This window comes from Oncorhynchus nerka, linkage group LG10 (assembly GCF_034236695.1).
Source record: "Oncorhynchus nerka isolate Pitt River linkage group LG10, Oner_Uvic_2.0, whole genome shotgun sequence".
In the NCBI taxonomy this organism is placed as follows: Eukaryota; Metazoa; Chordata; class Actinopteri; order Salmoniformes; family Salmonidae; genus Oncorhynchus; species Oncorhynchus nerka.
The window spans coordinates 98,127,872-98,143,931 of NC_088405.1; the positions used below are offsets into that span (position 1 = coordinate 98,127,872).

The 16,060-nt window shown below is 44.0% G+C and overlaps 1 protein-coding gene across 1 annotated transcript in view; it reads right to left on the reverse strand.

Annotated features, from left to right (window-relative positions):
• Positions 1–16,060, reverse strand: part of LOC135573810 (relaxin receptor 2-like) — a 217,333-nt gene that overhangs the window by 153,312 nt on the left and 47,961 nt on the right. The window contains exons 6-7 of the mRNA XM_065023998.1: positions 14,306–14,377; positions 7,488–7,559 (exon numbers count right to left, since the gene is read on the reverse strand). Of these exons, the coding sequence (XP_064880070.1) occupies positions 7,488–7,559; positions 14,306–14,377 (144 nt within the window). The remainder of the gene's footprint in view (positions 1–7,487; positions 7,560–14,305; positions 14,378–16,060) is intronic.

The window sequence follows — 16,060 nt, forward strand, 5'->3', positions numbered from 1 at the left end:
TATACCGTCTGGTTTGTTAATACAAGGAACATGAAATGACTTAACATTTGACTTTTTGATCCTCATGTCACGGTTGTTGAAAGACCAAGGTGCGGGGTGGTAAGCGTACATATTCTCTTTATTAGAAATGACGCCGAACAAAACAATAAACATTTTAAAAACAAAACCGTGAAGCTAAAGGCTATGTGCCTTAAACAAAGTCAACTTCCTACAAACACAGGAGGGAAAAAGGGCTGCCTAAGTACGGTTCTCAGAGACATCGATAGACAGCTATCCCTGATTGAGAACCATACCCGGCCAAAACATAGAAATACAAAATCATAGATAACAAAACATAGAATGCCCACCCCAGGTTAGCCTAGTGGTTAGAGCGTTGGACTAGTAACCGGAAGGTTGCAAGTTCAAATCCCCGAGCTGACAAGGTACAAATCTGTTGTTCTGCCCCTGAACAGGCAGTTAACCCACTGTTCCTAGGCCGTCATTGAAAATAAGAATTTGTTCTTAACTGACTTGCCTAGTAAAATAAAATAAAAATAAACACCCTGACCAAACCAAAGAGAGACATTACATGGCTAAATAAAGTTGATCCAAACTACACATTTTGAAGTGTTTAAGTATTAACTCTGAGTGGTTGATTCTCAGCAGATAGTCAGTTGATCCTCCTCAGCAGATAGTCAGTTGATCCTCCTCAGCAGATAGTCAGTTGATAGTCAGTTGATCCTCCTCAGCAGATAGTCAGTTGATAGTCAGTTGATAGTCAGTTGATCCTCAGCAGATAGTCAGTTGATCCTCCTCAGCTGATAGTCAGTTGATAGTCAGTTGATCCTCCTCAGCAGATAGTCAGTTGATCCTCCTCAGTTGATCCTCAGCTGATAGTCAGTTGATCCTCCTCAGCTGATAGTCAGTTGATCCTCAGCAGATAGTCAGTTGATCCTCAGCTGATAGTCAGTTGATCCTCCTCAGCTGATAGTCAGTTGATCCTCAGCAGATAGTCAGTTGAAAGTCAGTTGATCCTCCTCAGCAGATAGTCAGTTGATCCTCAGCAGATAGTCAGTTGATAGTCAGTTGATCCTCCTCACTAGATAGTCAGTTGATAGTCAGTTGATCCTCCTCACTAGATAGTCAGTTGATCCTCAGTTGATAGTCAGTTGATCCTCCTCAGCTGATAGTCAGTTGATAGTCAGTTGATAGTCAGCTGATAGTCAGTTGATCCTCCTCACTAGATAGTCAGTTGATCCTCCTCAGTTGATAGTCAGTTGATAGTCAGTTGATAGTCAGTTGATCCTCACTAGATAGTCAGTTGATCCTCCTCAGCAGATAGTCAGTTGAAAGTCAGTTGATACTCACTAGATAGTCAGTTGATAGTCAGTTGATAGTCAGTTGAAAGTCAGTTGATAGTCAGTTGATCCTCAGCAGATAGTCAGTTGAAAGTCAGTTGATAGTCAGTTGATCCTCAGCAGATAGTCAGTTGATAGTCAGTTGAAAGTCAGTTGATCCTCAGCAGATAGTCAGTTGATAGTCAGTTGATAGTCAGTTGATCCTCAGCAGATAGTCAGTTGATAGTCAGTTGATTCTCAGCAGATAGTCAGTTGATAGTCAGTTGATTCTCAGCAGATAGTCAGTTGATAGTCAGTTGATTCTCAGCAGATAGTCAGTTGATAGTCAGTTGATTCTCAGCAGATAGTCAGTTGATAGTCAGCTGATAGTCAGTTGATAGTCAGTTGATCCTCAGCAGATAGTCAGCTGATAGTCAGTTGATAGTCAGTTGATCCTCAGCAGATAGTCAGTTGATCCTCCTCAGCAGATAGTCAGTTGAAAGTCAGTTGATAGTCAGTTGATCCTCAGCAGATAGTCAATTGATAGTCAGTTGATAGTCAGTTGATCCTCAGCAGATAGTCAGTTGATAGTCAGTTGATAGTCAGTTGATAGTCAGCAGATAGTCAGTTGATCCTCAGCAGATAGTCAGTTGATAGTCAGCAGATAGTCAGTTGATCCTCAGCAGATAGTCAGTTGATCCTCAGCAGATAGTCAGTTGATAGTCAGTTGATCCTCAGCAGATAGTCAGTTGATCCTCAGCAGATAGTCAGTTGATAGTCAGTTGATCCTCACTAGATAGTCAGTTGATAGTCAGTTGATAGTCAGTTGATAGTCAGTTGATAGTCAGTTGATCCTCACTAGATAGTCAGTTGATAGTCAGCAGATAGTCAGTTGATCCTCACTAGATAGTCAGTTGATAGTCAGCAGATAGTCAGTTGATAGTCAGTTGATAGTCAGTTGATAGTCAGTTGATAGTCAGTTGATCCTCACTAGATAGTCAGTTGATAGTCAGCAGATAGTCAGTTGATCCTCACTAGATAGTCAGTTGATAGTCAGCAGATAGTCAGTTGATAGTCAGTTGATCCTCACTAGATAGTCAGTTGATAGTCAGTTGATAGTCAGTTGATCCTCACTAGATAGTCAGTTGATAGTCAGTTGATAGTCAGCAGATAGTCAGTTGATAGTCAGTTGATTCTCAGCAGATAGTCAGTTGATAGTCAGTTGAAAGTCAGTTGATAGTCAGCTGATAGTCAGTTGATAGTCAGTTGATAGTCAGTTGATCCTCAGCAGATAGTCAGTTGAAAGTCAGTTGATAGTCAGTTGATCCTCAGCAGATAGTCAGTTGATAGTCAGTTGATAGTCAGCAGATAGTCAGTTGATCCTCAGCAGATAGTCAGTTGATAGTCAGCAGATAGTCAGTTGATCCTCAGCAGATAGTCAGTTGATCCTCAGCAGATAGTCAGTTGATAGTCAGTTGATCCTCAGCAGATAGTCAGTTGATCCTCAGAAGATAGTCAGTTGATAGTCAGTTGATCCTCAGCAGATAGTCAGTTGATAGTCAGCTGATAGTCAGTTGATAGTCAGTTGATAGTCAGTTGATAGTCAGTTGATCCTCACTAGATAGTCAGTTGATCCTCAGCAGATAGTCAGTTGATCCTCACTAGATAGTCAGTTGATAGTCAGCAGATAGTCAGTTGATAGTCAGTTGATAGTCAGTTGATAGTCAGTTGATAGTCAGTTGATCCTCACTAGATAGTCAGTTGATAGTCAGCAGATAGTCAGTTGATCCTCACTAGATAGTCAGTTGATAGTCAGCAGATAGTCAGTTGATAGTCAGTTGATCCTCACTAGATAGTCAGCAGATAGTCAGTTGATCCTCACTAGATAGTCAGTTGATAGTCAGTTGATAGTCAGTTGATAGTCAGTTGATAGTCAGTTGATCCTCACTAGATAGTCAGTTGATAGTCAGCAGATAGTCAGTTGATCCTCACTAGATAGTCAGTTGATAGTCAGTTGATAGTCAGTTGATAGTCAGTTGATAGTCAGTTGATCCTCACTAGATAGTCAGTTGATAGTCAGTTGATAGTCAGCAGATAGTCAGTTGATCCTCAGCAGATAGTCAGTTGATAGTCAGTTGATAGTCAGTTGATCCTCAGCAGATAGTCAGTTGATAGTCAGTTGATAGTCAGCAGATAGTCAGTTGATCCTCAGCAGATAGTCAGTTGATAGTCAGCAGATAGTCAGTTGATCCTCAGCAGATAGTCAGTTGATCCTCAGCAGATAGTCAGTTGATAGTCAGTTGATCCTCACTAGGTAGTCAGTTGATAGTCAGTTGATAGTCAGCAGATAGTCAGTTGATAGTCAGTTGATAGTCAGTTGATAGTCAGCTGATAGTCAGTTGATAGTCAGTTGATAGTCAGTTGATCCTCAGCAGATAGTCAGTTGATAGTCAGTTGATAGTCAGTTGATAGTCAGCTGATAGTCAGTTGATAGTCAGTTGATAGTCAGTTGATAGTCAGTTGATCCTCAGCAGATAGTCAGCTGATAGTCAGTTGATCGTCAGTTGATAGTCAGTTGATAGTCAGTTGATAGTCAGTTGATCCTCAGCAGATAGTCAGTTGATCCTCAGCAGATAGTCAGTTGATAGTCAGTTGATCCTCAGCAGATAGTCAGCTGATAGTCAGTTGATCCTCAGCAGATAGTCAGTTGATAGTCAGTTGATCCTCACTAGATAGTCAGTTGATAGTCAGCAGATAGTCAGTTGATCCTCACTAGATAGTCAGTTGATAGTCAGCAGATAGTCAGTTGATAGTCAGTTGATCCTCACTAGATAGTCAGTTGATAGTCAGTTGATAGTCAGTTGATCCTCACTAGATAGTCAGTTGATAGTCAGTTGATAGTCAGCAGATAGTCAGTTGATAGTCAGTTGATTCTCAGCAGATAGTCAGTTGATAGTCAGTTGAAAGTCAGTTGATAGTCAGCTGATAGTCAGTTGATAGTCAGTTGATAGTCAGTTGATCCTCAGCAGATAGTCAGTTGAAAGTCAGTTGATAGTCAGTTGATCCTCAGCAGATAGTCAGTTGATAGTCAGTTGATAGTCAGCAGATAGTCAGTTGATCCTCAGCAGATAGTCAGTTGATAGTCAGCAGATAGTCAGTTGATCCTCAGCAGATAGTCAGTTGATCCTCAGCAGATAGTCAGTTGATAGTCAGTTGATCCTCAGCAGATAGTCAGTTGATCCTCAGAAGATAGTCAGTTGATAGTCAGTTGATCCTCAGCAGATAGTCAGTTGATAGTCAGCTGATAGTCAGTTGATAGTCAGTTGATAGTCAGTTGATAGTCAGTTGATCCTCACTAGATAGTCAGTTGATCCTCAGCAGATAGTCAGTTGATCCTCACTAGATAGTCAGTTGATAGTCAGCAGATAGTCAGTTGATAGTCAGTTGATAGTCAGTTGATAGTCAGTTGATAGTCAGTTGATCCTCACTAGATAGTCAGTTGATAGTCAGCAGATAGTCAGTTGATCCTCACTAGATAGTCAGTTGATAGTCAGCAGATAGTCAGTTGATAGTCAGTTGATCCTCACTAGATAGTCAGCAGATAGTCAGTTGATCCTCACTAGATAGTCAGTTGATAGTCAGTTGATAGTCAGTTGATAGTCAGTTGATAGTCAGTTGATCCTCACTAGATAGTCAGTTGATAGTCAGCAGATAGTCAGTTGATCCTCACTAGATAGTCAGTTGATAGTCAGTTGATAGTCAGTTGATAGTCAGTTGATAGTCAGTTGATCCTCACTAGATAGTCAGTTGATAGTCAGTTGATAGTCAGCAGATAGTCAGTTGATCCTCAGCAGATAGTCAGTTGATAGTCAGTTGATAGTCAGTTGATCCTCAGCAGATAGTCAGTTGATAGTCAGTTGATAGTCAGCAGATAGTCAGTTGATCCTCAGCAGATAGTCAGTTGATAGTCAGCAGATAGTCAGTTGATCCTCAGCAGATAGTCAGTTGATCCTCAGCAGATAGTCAGTTGATAGTCAGTTGATCCTCACTAGGTAGTCAGTTGATAGTCAGTTGATAGTCAGCAGATAGTCAGTTGATAGTCAGTTGATAGTCAGTTGATAGTCAGCTGATAGTCAGTTGATAGTCAGTTGATAGTCAGTTGATCCTCAGCAGATAGTCAGTTGATAGTCAGTTGATAGTCAGTTGATAGTCAGCTGATAGTCAGTTGATAGTCAGTTGATAGTCAGTTGATAGTCAGTTGATCCTCAGCAGATAGTCAGCTGATAGTCAGTTGATCGTCAGTTGATAGTCAGTTGATAGTCAGTTGATAGTCAGTTGATCCTCAGCAGATAGTCAGTTGATCCTCAGCAGATAGTCAGTTGATAGTCAGTTGATCCTCAGCAGATAGTCAGCTGATAGTCAGTTGATCCTCAGCAGATAGTCAGTTGATAGTCAGTTGATCCTCAGCAGATAGTCAGTTGATAGTCAGTTGATCCTCAGCAGATAGTCAGTTGATAGTCAGCTGATAGTATATAATAATAATAATATCCCTCCTCACATCTCAATATCCCTCCTCACATCTCAATACCTGTCCTATCTCAGTATGTATCCTCTCAGTCTCTCTCCCCACCTCTCAGTCTCTCTCCCCACCTCTCTGTCTCTCTCCCCACCTCTCTGTCTCTCTCCCCACCTCTCAGTCTCTCTCCCCACCTCTCTGTCTCTCCCCACCTCTCTGTCTCTCCCCACCTCTCAGTCTCTCTCCCCACCTCTCTGTCTCTCTCCCCACCTCTCTGTCTCTCTCCCCACCTCTCAGTCTCTCTCCCCACCTCTCTGTCTCTCTCCCCACCTCTCTGTCTCTCTCCCCACCTCTCAGTATCTCTCCCCACCTCTCTGTCTCTTTCCTATCTCAGTATCTCTCCCCACCTCCCTGTCTCTCTCCCCACCTCTCAGTCTCTCTCCCCACCTCTCTGTCTCTCTCCCCACCTCTCTGTCTCTCTCCCCACCTCTCTGTCTCTCTCCCCACCTCTCAGTCTCTCTCCCCACCTCTCTGTCTCTCTCCCCACCTCTCTGTCTCTCTCCCCACCTCTCTGTCTCTCTCCCCACCTCTCAGTCTCTCTCCCCACCTCTCTGTCTCTCTCCCCACCTCTCTGTCTCTCTCCCCACCTCTCAGTCTCTCTCCCCACCTCTCAGTATCTCTCCCCACCTCTCTGTATCTTTCCTATCTCAGTATCTCTCCCCCACCTCTCTGTCTCTCTCCCCACCTCTCAGTCTCTCTCCCCACCTCTCAGTCTCTCTCCCCACCTCTCAGTCTCTCTCCCCACCTCTCTGTCTCTCTCCCCACCTCTCTGTCTCTCTCCCCACCTCTCAGTCTCTCTCCCCACCTCTCAGTCTCTCTCCCCACCTCTCTGTCTCTCTCCCCACCTCTCTGTATCTCTCCCCACCTCTCTGTCTCTTTCCTATCTCAGTATCTCTCCCTACCTCTCAGTATCTCTCCCCACCTCTCAGTCTCTCTCCCCACCTCTCAGTCTCTCTCCCCACCTCTCAGTCTCTCTCCCCACCTCTCAGTCTCTCTCCCCACCTCTCTGTCTCTCTCCCCACCTCTCTGTCTCTCTCCCCACCTTTCAGTATCTCTCCCCACCTCTCTGTCTCTTTCCTATCTCAGTATCTCTCCCCACCTCTCTGTCTCTCTCCCCACCTCTCTGTCTCTCTCACTAACTCTCTGTCTCTCATCTCTCTGTCTCTCTCCCCACCTCTCAGTCTCTCTCCCCACCTCTCAGTCTCTCTCCCCACCTCTCTGTCTCTCTCCCCACCTCTCAGTATCTCTCCCCAACTCTCTGTCTCTTTCCTATCTCAGTATCTCTCCCCACCTCTCTGTCTCTCGTCTCTCAGTATCTCTCCTCACCTCTCAGTATCTCCACCCACCTCTGTCTCTCAGTCGCTCTCTCTTTCTCTGTCTGTCTCTCCCTTTCCCTCTCCCTGAGATGGGGGGGATGTACCGTAGAGGATTAACTACTAATGCAACAGAGGAATGAAACAAGCAATTTGGAGAAAAAAGGATGACACACGCTTGCACGCGCACACACACACACACACACACACACACACACACACACACACACACACACACACACAGACAGAGAAAGCGAGAAGGACTGTGTGTGTGCTACTCACAGGAACATCAGGGAGGTGAGGCCGGTGAAGGTGTCTTGGGAGATACTTTTCAAAGGGTTATGATCCAATACACTGGTGAGAGAGAGACAGAGACCTTATAGAACAGTTATGGAGAGACAGAGAGAGAGAGAGACATAGAGAGAGAGACAGACAGCCAGAGACCTTATAGAACAGTTATGGAGAGACAGAGAGACATAGAGAGAGAGACATAGAGAGATAGAGAGAGAGAGAGAGAGAGAGACATAGAGAGACAGACATAGAGAGACAGAGAGAGAGAGAGACATAGAGAGACAGAGAGAGAGAGAGAGAGAGACAGACAGCCAGAGACCTTATAGAACAGTTATGGAGAGACAGAGAGACATAGAGACAGAGAGACATAGAGACAGAGAGACATAGAGACAGAGAGAGAGAGAGAGAGAGAGACAGAGAGAGAGAGAGAGAGAGAGACAGAGACAAAGAGAGAGAGAGAGAGAGACAGAGACAGAGAGAGAGAGACAGAGAGATAGAGACAGAGACAAAGAGAGACAGAGAGAGAGAGAGAGAGAGACAGAGAGAGAGACAGAGAGAGAGACAGAGACAGAGAGAGAGACAGAGAGAGAGACAGAGAGAGAGAGAGACAGAGAGAGAGAGAGAGAGAGAGAGAGAGAGAGAGAGAGAGAGACAGAGAGAGAGAGAGAGACAGAGAGAGAGAGAGAGAGAGAGAGAGAGAGAGACAGAGAGAGAGAGAGAGACAGACAGACAGACACAGACAGACAGACAGACAGACAGACAGACAGACAGACAGACAGACAGACAGACAGACAGACAGACAGACAGACAGACAGACAGACAGACAGACAGACAGAGCCAAAGACCTTACCGTACAGTCATGGAGAGAGAAGACCGTATACAATACATCGGTCTATGACACTGTATCTGACACTGTATCACAGTGCTTGAGTTGTCACTACAGACCCGGGTTACAGACCCTGCAGGCTGACTTGGGTTGTCGGTTGAACGGTGTTTCCTCCGACACGTTGGTGCGGCTGGCTCCCGGATTAAGCGGGCGGGTGTTAAAGGAGAGCGGTTTGGCGGGTCATCTTTCAGAGGACGCACGACTCGACCTTCGCCTCTCCCGAGCCCGTTGGAGAGCTGCAGCGATGAGACAAGATCGTAATTGCCACTTTAAGAGCGCACCAGCTGTCAGGAAGGAGGAAGTAAAGCTCTTCCGTCTCTGTGTGGGAGCTCTTGGTTGGCGTGGCAGATTTGACTGTGTGTGCAACTCTTTGCGCGAGTCTTGTTTGTTTTCGGCATGTTTAGTTTGTAAGGTTTTAAGTTCAGTGTTCCACTAGGTGTCTGACTAGGTGTCGAACACCTGTGGTTGAATGTTGTTACTGTAAAAGGTGTCTGACACCTGTGGTGAATGTTGTTACTCTACTAAGGTGCCTGACACCTGTGGTGAATGCTGTTACTCTACTAGGTTTCTGACTCCTGTGGTGAATGTTGTTACTCTACTAAGATGCCTGACACCTGTGGTGAATGTTGTTACTCTACTAGGTGTCTGATACCTGTGGTGAATGCTGTTACTCTACTAGGTGTCTGATACCTGTGGTGAATGTTGTTACTCTACTAGGTGTCTGACACCTGTGGTGAATGTTGTTACTCTACTAGGTGCCTGACACCTGTGGTGAATGTTGTTACTCTACTAGGTGCCTGTGGTGAATGCTGTTACTCTACTAGGTGTCTGATACCTGTGGTGAATGTTGTTACTCTACTAGGTGTCTGACACCTGTGGTGAATGTTGTTACTCTACTAGGTGCCTGTGGTGAATGCTGTTACTCTACTAGGTGACTGACACCTGTGGTGAATGTTGTTACTCTACTAGGTGTCTGATACCTGTGGTGAATGCTGTTACTCTACTAGGTGTCTGATACCTGTGGTGAATGTGAATAGGTGTCTGACACCTACTGTTACTACTAGGTGTCTGATATCTGTGGTGAATGTTGTTACTCTACTAGGTGTCTGATACCTGTGGTGAATGTTGTTACTCTACTAGGTGTCTGATATCTGTGGTGAATGTTGTTACTCTACTAGGTGTCTGATACCTGTGGTGAATGTTGTTACTCTACTAGGTGTCTGATACCTGTGGTGAATGTTGTTACTCTACTAGGTGTCTGATATCTGTGGTGAATGTTGTTACTCTACTAGGTGTCTGACACCTGTGGTGAATGTTGTTACTCTACTAGGTGCCTGTGGTGAATGTTGTTACTCCACTAGGTGCCTGTGGTGAATGCTGTTACTCTACTAGGTGTCTGATACCTGTGGTGAATGTTGTTACTCTACTAGGTGCCTGTGGTGAATGTTGTTGCTCTACTAGGTGTCTGACACCTGTGGTGAATGCTGTTACTCTACTAGGTGTCTGACACCTGTGGTGAATGCTGTTACTCTACTAGGTGTCTGATACCTGTGGTGAATGTTGTTACTCTACTAGGTGCCTGTGGTGAATGTTGTTACTCTACTAGGTGTCTGACACCTGTGGTGAATGCTGTTACTCCACTAGGTGTCTAACACCTGTGGTGAATGGTGTTGCCATTGATTTACCGGAATGGCAACATTGTTGCGAAGCTTTAACCGAAAAACCAACGACAAGTGCAGCTGCAAGCCGGAAGGTCACATCTAAGACCATAGCTCGCTCCAGTGTGGTTGGGAACTGTAAAGGCACCGGTGTGGACATTTGTGTTTAAAGGGAGTATATTGCTTATAATTGTTTTGTCTATTTATGAAACGGTATGGGATTGATTATTTGTGCATTGGCCTTAGAGACTTTGGGGACATTTTAAAATGGCTTTTTTGTTTTGAACATCACACACACACTCATTATCAACAGCCTGGGCTTCTCAAATGACTGCCTTGCCTGGTTCACCGACTACTTTGCAGACAGAGTTCAGTGTGTGAAATCTGTTGTCCGGACCTCTGGCAGTCTCTAAGGGGGTGCCACAGGGTTCAATTCTCGAGCTGACTCTTTTCTCTGTATACATCAATGATGTCGCTCTTGCTGCTGGTGAGTCTCTGATCCACCTCTACGCAGACGACACCATTCTGTATACTTCTGGCCCTTCTTTGGACACTGTGCTAACAACCCTCCAAACGAGCTTCAATGCCATACAACACTCCTTCCGTGGCCTCCAACTGCTTTTAAATACAAGTAAAACTAAATGCATGCTCTTCAACCGATCGCTGCCCGCACCTGCACGCCCGTCCAACATCACTACTCTGGATGGTTCTGACTTAGAATATGTGGACAACTACAAATACCTGGGTGTCTGGTTAGACTGTAAACTCTCCTTCCAGACTCACATTAAGCATCTCCAATCCAAAATTAAATCTAGAATCGGCTTCCTATTTCGCAACAAAGCATCCTTCACTCATGCTGTTAAACATACCCTCGTAAAACTGACTATCCTACCGATCTTTGACTTCGGCGATGTCATTTACAAAATAGCCTCCAACACTCTACTCAGCAAACTGTATGCAGTCCATCACAGTGCCATACATTTTGTCACCAAAGCCCCATATACTACCCACCACTGTGACCTGTATGCTCTCGTTGGCTGGCCCTCGCTACATATCCGTCGCCAGACCCACTGGCTCCAGGTCATCTACAAGTCTTTGCTAGGTAAAGCCCCGCCTTATCTCAGCTCAGTGGTCACCATAGCAACACCCACCCGTAGCACACGCTTCAGCGGGTATATTTCACTGGTCACCCCCAATGCCAATTCTTCCTTTGGCCGCATTTCCTTCCAGTTCTCTGCTGCCAACGAATGGAACGAATTGCAAAAATCAAATCAATTAGATCTCCCTCTCTAACTTTAAGCATCAGCTGTCAGAGCAGCTTACCGATCACTGTACCTGTACATAGCCCATCTGTAAATAGCCACCCAACTACCTCATCCCCATATTATTACTTACCCTCTTGCTCTTCTGCACCCCAGTATCTCTACCTGCACATCATCATCTGCACATCTATCACTCCAGTGTTAATGCTAAATTGTAATTATTTTTGCCTCTAGGGCCTATTTATTGCCTTACCTCCCTACTCTTCTACATTTGTACACACTGTACACAGAGTTTTCTATTTTTCTTTTCTATTATGTTATTTGACTGTACGTTTGTTTTTGTGTAACTCTGTGTTGTTGTCTGTGTCTCACAGCTTTGCTTTATCTTGACCAGGTCGCAGTTGTAAATGAGAACTTGTTCTCAACTGGCCTACCTGGTTAAATAAAGGTGAAATAAATTAAAATTAAAATGTACCCAACTTCTTTTTCACTTTACCAATCATCTGATGATCACTGGGTTTATTATTGCCTCTGAAGTTGTTCTGGTCATTATTATAGTAGAAGGTGTTATTGGTTGGATGACTGGTGTTTATATGAGATAGCCACTGGCTACCTGTTACTCCTGGCCACTGGCTACCTGTTACTCCTGGCCACTGGCTACCTGGCCAACAGGCTACCCTCTCTACTGGCTACCTGGCCACTGGCTACCCTCTCTACTGGCTATCTGGCCAACAGGCTACCCTCTCTACTGGCTACCTGGCCAACAGGCTACCCTCTCTACTGGCTACCTGGCCACTGGCTACCTGGCCAACAGGCTACCCTCTCTACTGGCTACCTGGCCAACAGGCGACCTGGCCAACAGGCTACCCTCTCTACTGGCTACCTGGCCAACAGGCTACCTGGCCAACAGGCTACCCTCTCTACTGGCTACCTGGCCAACAGGCTACCCTCTAGTCTACTAGTTTGAGCATATACAATAGAAACTATCCAATAGAAACTATCCAATAGAATCTATCCAATAGAATCTATCCAATAGAAACTATCCAATAGAAACTTTGCAAACTGGGAAAAACAGTGAAGAAAAACAAATGAATCTGCACACCGGTAGGTAGATGCTAACAAACATTCACTGTTGTTTTAGCAGCGATTATAACCATGAGCAGACTTGTTTTTTATATAGTTGATTTGACAATGAACGGACGCTGTGATCAAATGGATCATGTTGAGCTGCATTCCTGTGTGGTAACGTGATATATCTGGTGATACGGGCTCAGCTGGTTTCTGTTATTATCTGCTAGCTGCAGAACGGACCAAATCCCACCTTTGGTAGGTCTGTTGTATGAGTGCTTGTGTTTTGTGGTTTATTCTCCTTGTGGGGACCAGATGTCCCATGAGGTTTTCAACTGTTCCATATTTTTTGCATTTGTTCATAATTGCCCTGACAGTGGTCAGTGGTATAGTCAATCATTTGTGGATGAATCTTGAAGCCATTACCGGTTCTTTTGTTTTCTTCGTGGTGTTGGATCACAGCGGGATGTTGCATGTGTGGATGTTGCACCTCATTTTGATACCCTAGTGAAACAGGAAGTGATGTAATGGCTCAATATAGTTCCTTAGATAAACTTAAATAAGTGGAATTTAATTTGTGATTTAATTTTTGGTAGATGTTAATTACAATAATCTTTAAAGGTGCCATTAATTGCGAAACCTTTATTTTTGGAGGACATTGATTTTTAATTAAATCAATCAATTATTTTGTTGGGTTCCGTTGAAACATGAATAAAGTACAGTATTTTGAGTTTATCGGATCAGGCCCTACACCCAAACAAGGGCACTGTGTTCATCCACCTCTGGCCTGCTCGCCTCCCTACCACTGAGGAAGTACAGTTTCCCGCTCAGCCCAGTCAAAACTGTTCGCTGCTCTGGCCCCCCAATGGTGGAACAAACTCCCTCACGACGCCAGGACAGCGGAGTCAATCACCACCTTCCGGAGACACCTGAAACCCCACCTCTTTAAGGAATACCTAGGATAGGATAAAGTAATCCTTCTCACCCCCCTTAAAAGATTTAGATGCACTATTGTAAAGTGGCTGCTCCACTGGATGTCATAAGGTGAATGCACCAATTTGTAAGTCGCTCTGGATAAGAGCGTCTGCTAAATGACTTAAATGTAAATGTAATGTAAATGTAAATGTAATGTAATGTAAATGTAAATGTAATGTAAATGTAAATGTAATGTAAATGTAAATGTAATGTAAATGTAAATGTAATGTAATGTAAATGTAAATGTAATGTAAATGTAATGTAAATGTAATGTAATGTAAATGTAAATGTAATGTAATGTAAATGTAAATGTAATGTAAATGTAAATGTAATGTAAATGTAATTATATTGTTTATATTTGTTGAATCATTATTTGTGCCAGTCAGGGGTGCCAGTACAGTGGAGCCCACTGTGTTCCAGTCTGTGCTGCAAAACAGTCCTGTAGTTTAGCATCTGCTTCATCTGACCACTTTCCTATTGATCGAGTCACTGGTACTTCCTGCTTTGGTTTTTGCTTGTAAGCAGGAATCAGGAGGATGGAATTATGGTCAGATTTGCCAAATGGAGGGCGAGGGAGAGCTTTGTATGCATCTCTATGTGTGGAGGAAAGATGGTCCAGAGTTTTTTTCCCCCCCTCTGGTTGCACATTTAACATGCTGATAGAAATTTGGTGAGACAGATTTCAGTTTCCCTGCATTAGGGGAAAGGTTTAGGGTTAAGGTTAGGTTAAGGGTTAAGGTTAGGTTACGGGTTAGGGGATAGTTTAAGGTTTAGGGTTGGGGGATATGTTTAGGTTTAAGGTTAGGTTATGGTTAGGGGATAGGTTAAGGGTTAGGGTTCGTGGATAGATTTAGGGTTAAGGTCAGGTTAAGGATTAGGAGATTGGATTTTGGATTTTGAATGGAATCAATTGTTTGGTCCCCACAAGGATAGTAAAACGTGTGTGTGTTTTGTACTCACAGCCACCATAGATTACGGAGATCACTGAACACACCGAGTTTGAGAGATGAAATGGAGTTGACACTAAGAAACCTGAGAAAGAGAGAGAGATGAGGAGAGAGAGAGAGAGAGACAGCATTATTTCTACACAACAGATTTTTTTATTTTACCTTTATTTAACGAGGCAAGTCAGTTAAGAACAAATTCTTATTTTCAATGACGGCCTAGGAACAGTGGGTTAATAACTGCCTGTTCAGGGGCAGAATGACAGATTTGTACCTTGTCAATTCGGGATATGAACTTGCAACCTTTCGGTTACTAGCCCAACGCTCTAACCACTAGGCTACCCTGCCGCCCCAGGGTAGCCTAGTGGTATGAGAACATCATCCTCCCTTCTCCATCCCTCCCTCCCCTCATTCCTTCCTCCATCCCTCAACAAATAGTGACAGCTATGCCATATAGATTGCAAAATAGTTTAGGTAGAGATTTTCGATGTACCGATTCCTGTGGCACATGGTTTGTGAATACAGAAAACAACGCTGGAATCAAAAGAGTTTTTCCATTTTAAATTGTTATACAACATTCTTGCAACCAATAGAATGAATATATATATATACAGTATCAGTCAAAGGTTTGGACACACCTACTCATTCAACCAATAGAATGAATATATATATACAGTATCAGTCAAAGGTTTGGACACACCTACTCATTCAACCAATAGAATTAATATATATATACAGTATCAGTCAAAGGTTTGGACACACCTACTCATTCAACCAATAGAATGAATATATATATACAGTATCAGTCAAAGGTTTGGACACACCTACTCATTCAACCAATAGAATGAATATATATATACAGTATCAGTCAAAGGTTTTTCATTATTTTTCTTTACTATTTTCTACATCAAAACGGAGAAAAAAATGTATATATTCTGTATTTACAACTTTGCACAGTCTGCATCAAGGCAAAGTGCAGGTTTTCATGACGGATCTCTCTGTACTTTGCTCCGTTCATCTTTCCTCAATCCTGACTAGTCTCCTAGTCTCTGCTGCTGACTAACATCGCCACAGCATGAGGATGCTGCCACCACCATGCTTCACCGTAGGGATGGTGCCAGGTTTCCTCCAGACATTCAGTTTGACATTCAGGCCAAAGAGTCAATCTTGGTTTCCAGATAATTTCTCTGAGAGTCTTCCTTTTGGCAAACTCAAAACGGGCTGTCGTGCCTTTTACTGAGGAGTGGCTTCAGTCTGGCCACTCTACCATAAAGGCCTGATTGGTGGAGTGCTGCAGAGATGGTTGTCCTTCTGGAAGGTTCTCCCACTCTACCTTAAAGGCCTGATTGGTGGAGTGCTGCAGAGATGGTTGTCCTTCTGGAAGGTTCTCCCACTCTACCACAAAGGCCTGATTGGTGGAGTGGCTTCAGTCTGGCCACTACCACAAAGGCCTGATTGGTGGAGTGCTGCAGAGATGGTTGTCCTTCTGGAAGGTTCTCCCACTCTACCATAAAGGCCTGCTTGGTGGAGTGCTGCAGAGATGGTTGTCCTCCTGGAAGAGGTTCTCCCATCTCCACAGAGGAACTAAAGAGCTCTGTCAGAGTGACAATCAGGTTCTTGATCACCTCCCTGACCAAGGACCTTCTCCCCAATTGCTCAGTTTGACCAGGCGGCCAGCTCTAGGAAGAGTCTTGGTGGTTCTGAACTTCTTTAATTTAAGAATGATGGAGGCCACTGTGTTCAATGCTGCAGAAATGTTTTGGTACCTTTC